General features: G+C 36.0%; 1 protein-coding gene across 1 annotated transcript in view; it reads left to right on the top strand.

Annotated features, from left to right (window-relative positions):
• The first annotated feature begins 281 nt into the window (after window positions 1–281).
• Window positions 282–5,868, top strand: part of mcrs1 (microspherule protein 1) — a 10,523-nt gene continuing 4,936 nt past the window's right edge. Inside the window, exons 1-9 of the mRNA XM_015370544.1 lie at window positions 282–430; window positions 1,983–2,148; window positions 2,241–2,379; window positions 2,475–2,639; window positions 2,770–2,879; window positions 2,975–3,083; window positions 4,947–5,085; window positions 5,241–5,316; window positions 5,402–5,458. Coding sequence (XP_015226030.1) covers window positions 1,994–2,148; window positions 2,241–2,379; window positions 2,475–2,639; window positions 2,770–2,879; window positions 2,975–3,083; window positions 4,947–5,085; window positions 5,241–5,316; window positions 5,402–5,458 — 950 coding nt within the window. The 5' untranslated portion in view covers window positions 282–430; window positions 1,983–1,993. The remainder of the gene's footprint in view (window positions 431–1,982; window positions 2,149–2,240; window positions 2,380–2,474; window positions 2,640–2,769; window positions 2,880–2,974; window positions 3,084–4,946; window positions 5,086–5,240; window positions 5,317–5,401; window positions 5,459–5,868) is intronic.

The following is a 5,868-nucleotide window of genomic DNA, read 5'->3' as shown; positions in this document are numbered from 1 at the left end:
ATATATATATATATAGATATCTATATATATAATATATATATATATATATAGATATAGATATAGATATATAGATATAGATATATATCTATATCTATATATATAAAGGTTTTAGAAAAGGTCAAACATGAAGAAACGTTTTTTAGATATAATTTAAACCCGATAATTAACTTTTAATACTTAAACTTTTAAATCTTAAACACGGAGTGTTTCAAAACCGCACACGCCTGTTACCTTCAATTCCACACGGTGGCGGTAGCGAGTCTCGAGGCTGTTTGCTAAACCGTTTCGATAAATCCAAATCAGGAAGAAAAAATGAGCGGCTAATGCTAACTGGTTAGACGTTAAACGTATCATAGCAGTTGGAAGCATACATTTTGTTTGGAGTTATTTTAAAATTCGGAGTTTATAAAATTCTCACACCGAGACACAGGTAAGACACGAGTCTCGTCGCAGCAACTATATCCCACCTAGCTCGGAACTAAGAGCTAGTTGCTACAAGCTAACTAGCTAACATTATCCATTAAACAGAACCTTGCTGCTGTTTATGATACGTAGCTAAACAAATTGTTACAAATATTCCTCCGCAGTTGCTGCTACGTATATTAACTGTTATATCCATTTTTAATTTACTTTTTGAAAAATTGGGAATGCAGGCCTTTTGCTAACATCACATGTAAACAAAGGGGAGAAAAGCTACAAAGATCATTTGATTATAAAATTATAGAGTTACTATCTGGCGTTGTGTATATTGCTTTATGACTTGAGACACATTTGTCTTTAATAATCCTTTCGATATTTTTTTTAATTTATTTTAAATTTTTTATTTTACTTCTTACTGCTTAAAACTGTATCTGTTTTATCTGCTTTAAATGTAATTTAAGGTTCCTACAATAATAAGCATTTTCTACCAAGCAGTATCCAGTACTAAAATGTGTACTGGGTGGTAATTGCAGAAGTTGTTGAATCTAGTGGCTTCTATATTTTCTTAGCCTATTGTAGTTTTAAATATTAGTCCTATATCAACATAAACTTTCAATTTCAAGTCACGGGTCTATGTCCTGCAGAGTAACCCTTTCTTCTTTAGTGGTAATCACTTTAATTAAAAATTAATATCTTCAAAGAAAAGAGACAGGAATTCAACTTATACATTTCCAAAATAAAATGACACCACAGAGTGTAAGTTTGTGTCATTAGGCTGAAAATAATAGGCTCCTTGTTTGTTAAACGGGGCCAAATTTCCTTTAAATGTGGAAATTACTCATATGTAGCCTAAAGTAGTTTTATTTTTTGTTTCTACCATTGATGTAGATTTCCAAAGTTTTCTGATTCGATATTTAATTTTACAAGGTAAAAATAACAGTAAATATTAGTATCAATAAAACAATTTAATATAAATCACTGTAAAAGAACAACATTTTGCAGCTGTTTACTGATTTTATTTGTTAGGAGGTGGACAAAAGTGTCTCTCTAAATTGCAAAGGCTGCTCACCCTTATTCTGGACAAATCAGCCCATATAATAAATCTACATCTGCTTTATTTCAGATTATAATGTAAAATAAAAACTGACTTTTTTCATATATATCTTTAGAACATTATGGAAAGTGTAAGTAAAACAATACCCTGATATTCAAAAAATGCTTTAGAGGAGCAATACGCAAAAAATCACTACAATTATCTCAAATCATTGTCATTTGGAAGTAACATTACCTATAAATAATCAATTATCTTCATCAACAATGTATTAGTCAAGTTTTTCTCTTTTTAAACCGGAGCTGCTTGGTGCAGTGTGTAGCTTGTGTTTACGTCTGGGATCTTGAACCAATCATATGAGGAGTTCCCAGCATTGCCAACAAAGAGCACAGCATCTTATCATTCATGATAAAAATACTAAACCAAAATACTTATGTTGTTAATTGTATGTTTCAAATACACCTCACAGTACAAATTTAATACACTTTTCCATTAATGATGCTTCCCTCAGTAAATGAGGAGATGCAGGCCAGCGAACCAGTGGTTGGTGCATCAGTGGGAGTGTCTGGTGTTCAGAGTCGGTCGGAGGATGAAGAGTCACTGAGCATGAAAGACGTGAAAAGGACGGCAGCACAAGCGTTTGGAGGCGGTGTTCCCAAGAGGAGAAGTTCATCCAGGTATTGTTCCAATTTAGACAAAACAATACTTTATAAAAAAAAAAAAAGGATATTAAAGAGTGTTTCTAATTATGATTTTTCTGAAATAAAAGATCAATAAAAAGAAAGAAGTTTGATGACGAGCTGGTGGAGAGCAGTCTGGTCAAGTCGTCCAGCAGAGTCAAAGGGCCTCCTGTCATTGAACCTATACGCTGTTTGGGCAGTGAACCTTCATCCATTGAAAAGAAAAAGGTACAAACCATTTTAAAGTATTTTAGATCGTCAGGAGCGAGGTATTAAGTAGGTTTATATGCTGATGGATTTTTTCCTTATTATTCTTATGTGAGGTGCCCAAGTCAGGAACTGCCCTCACACCACCTCTCACTATGGTATTAAACCCTTCACCTCTGCCCAAAAGAGTAAAGAAAAGCAAGCAGCCTTTACACATGACTAAAGACTTGGGACGCTGGAAACCCACAGATGACCTTCTGCTAATAAATGCTGTGCTACAGGTGAGCACCAAAAACACTAGTCAGTGCTCATTTGCTCACTTGTTTATTGCTTTTGTAGTGGTTTTATATTATGTGACACCAGAGTGAAATGTGGAGTTAATTCATCTGTGTCTTTATCTCACGCTTCCAGACTAGTGATCTAACTTCTGTTCATCTGGGGGTCAAGTTCAGCTGTCGCTTTACTTTGCGGGAAATTAAAGAGAGGTGGTACGCATTGCTGTATGACCCTGTCATCTCAAAGTAAGAACTTGGTTTGGTTCTGATTAGTTTTTTTTAAATCATGCTTTCCACTTTGGTGCTCTAAGCATATTGCTGGTTTTGTGTCATTCCGGCAGGCTCGCATGGCAGGCCATGCGGCAGCTTCACCCAGAGGCAATCGCAGCAATTCAAAGCAAAGCTCTCTTCAGTCAGAGTGAACAGGCGCTGCTGGCCAAGATCGGTTCAGTAAGTGACTCACTACATTTTATTTTTTATTTTTATGAAGGTTAAGTTGAAATTTGATCAAGTAAATTTTAAGGAACATTAAATATATTAGAAATATAATATAATTAGAAAACTCCAGTTAGAGATTCTGTAGTAGATTTCTAATCACTGATTTTTCAAAGCTTTGTCCTGCCATTTTCAGTGCATTTAAAATGTGCGGAAAATGTTTGTTTCTTAGTTCCAAAACTTGTGTGTTGATTTATAATTTTGTAGCATTTATTTTTAGATTATTGAGTATTCATCAGACGGTGGATCCTGAAGACCAAGGGCTCCCAAACTGTTGATTGGTTATACAGATATTATACAAAATCAATTAACCATGATTATGATCATTATAATACATAAGCATCAACAACCACTTTGTTTTCTTTTGCCTATTTCTAAGACATTTTTCTATATCTGTTAGTAAAAAAAATATAAATATTCTCCAAGTTTCTGTGGCGGATACCAAGATTCAATACTTGCATATCCATGACTCCAACTTTGGGAAGCAGTGTTATGGACCAGCAGTTCCCAGTCATTTCAGCCTGAGACTGATAAAGTAACTTTATTAGAGGCTGATTACTCTCTGTTGGCGACCCCCTACATTGCCAGTGATTGGACTAATTATATGCATTTTACAATAATGCGTATTGGAAAATGGAAAAGGTTTTTATGAAAAATGAAATAAAATTTATATTCATATCAATTGTAAGTTTAATTAATTCAGTATGTAAAAATACATGTCATACTTTAATGGGGTATTTATTTAGTTCTTGAAACTAAATACATACACCATTAAAATACACCATTTATTTCATTATATGTTTATTGACTTTTGACCCTTTTTTTCCTCCATACATCTTGTGGATTATTTTAGAAGGGCCCAGAACCCCACTTGGGGAACCCCTGTTGTAGATAATAGCTTGTAGATGAACCGATGAACCCTCCAGAGATCTAAAAACGGCAGATCAAATACAGAAAAATCAGTTTTCTTTTTTCCATTTTCTAAAACTGGTTTAAATTAAGAACTTTAAATGTAATGGTGTATGAATGCATCAACCCACATCATGATGGTTCATACACTTTTGTGAGTTTAATATAAATCTGATAAAGATTAGGGTCCTACTGATGTGAACAAGCAAGGATTATCCTGTAATTTCTCCAATGTTCTGATGGATTTATCTGCGGTAGATTTTCTATATTTAAAAACCGACTTTCAGCCTGATCATGCATCTTGTAGTCTAGAGGGGGTAATGAGGGGCAATCAGCCACTCACGACCACCTCCCGATCAGGAATCGTGAGGGCGGGAGAAAAAATCAAACATGTTTGATTTTCAGTCGACCGTCGTGGGCAAATCGCTGAGTGGGCATGCTTGAACAAGGATTCTTCTTCTTCCTCTGAGATGAAAACACAAAAGCATGTTGGATGTGCGAGTTAAATGGAGTTGTTTCTGTAAAATTGACAGACCGTAGTAGCCATGTTTGCTTAGCCATGTTTTTGTCCAAATACGTTGTCGCCTTTTCTTTTTAGGGATTTCATAACACAAAAATGCACAAATTGCCAAGGCTTCACTCTAGTGAGCTTCATATTCCTCTTCTACTCATTGGCTTCCGGATAGACATCTCGCTGCGGGGCCGAGTCCAACCTTAGTTTTTAGATGCACAGTTTGAGCAGGTAGAGTGCATCAGAGCGTCGAGTCGCACAGTGTGAGAAGATACGCTGTGAGCTGTGAACTTTTAAACCCTGCAGTTTCATTGACAGTGTGAGCTATGGCTGTGTGCGATGATTGAAAATATCTCACAGTGTATGCCCGGCTTTAAAATAAAATTCTCCCTAAACAGACCAGTCAGCCCAAAATGGAAGTTTTCCTGGAGCTTCTGAGCAAACACCCCGGCATCTTTCACCCATCTCGCACCCCGAAGAGCCTGAGTGTTCACTGGCAGCTGCTGAAGCAGTATTACCTGCTAGATGACCAGAGTGGTGAGTTTTGTTACTCAGTTGTTTCACAATACGAGATGCACCGCTAAGTAATAAACGATATTGCTAAAGGTTATCTTGGCTGATATCTTTATTTTTTTCAGGGAGTTGTGTACCAGAACCACTAATAGTTTATTCGCCTCATTTTTGTCTTGCAGTTCAGCCGCTTCCTAAAGGGGATCAGGTGCTGAACTTTTCTGATGCTGAGCAGATAGTAGATGACATAAAATTAAAGTGAGTCTGTTTTAACTGTGTATTCACAGTCCCATTTTTTAAGGTGTTTGATCTGCTTTGCTAAAAGCTGTTGTTTTTCATGCAGGGATAGTAGAGACGAAGCACTGGAACACGGTAAGAAACCTGGTTGTACATTTCAGCTGTAGGGGTTTGACTGGAGGGGTCAAATATCCTTCTCGGTCAAATGTCTTCATGTCAAGCGTTACATCAGTCCAAGCTTTAGTTACTCATTTCTTCAGCTTCTTGATAAGGAAGTGAATATTTGGTTCTTTGCTGACAGCAGCTATTGACAAACACTTTGTGTCTTTCTTAAGTTCAATATTATATATCTCCTGTTCTCACGAACACATTTTTGGAAACCCTTTGAGAAAACGCTGTTTTGGTGCTTTTCTTTTTTTAACTTATGCTTTGATAATGAATCACATTTTCTGAGCTGGATAAATGTAGAAAATTACAAGAGTATAACTTTTTTTTTTTTTTTCAAAAATTATCTCCAATATCAGTGTCTCAGCTGTCTTCCTTCCTTCCTTCCTTCCTTCCTTCCTTCCTTCC

This window comes from Cyprinodon variegatus, unplaced genomic scaffold (assembly GCF_000732505.1).
Source record: "Cyprinodon variegatus isolate N-32 unplaced genomic scaffold, C_variegatus-1.0 Scaffold47, whole genome shotgun sequence".
Classification (NCBI taxonomy): Eukaryota; Metazoa; Chordata; class Actinopteri; order Cyprinodontiformes; family Cyprinodontidae; genus Cyprinodon; species Cyprinodon variegatus.
Note: the sequence above shows the minus strand (reverse complement) of the source record. Positions and strands in the feature narration are given on the sequence as shown.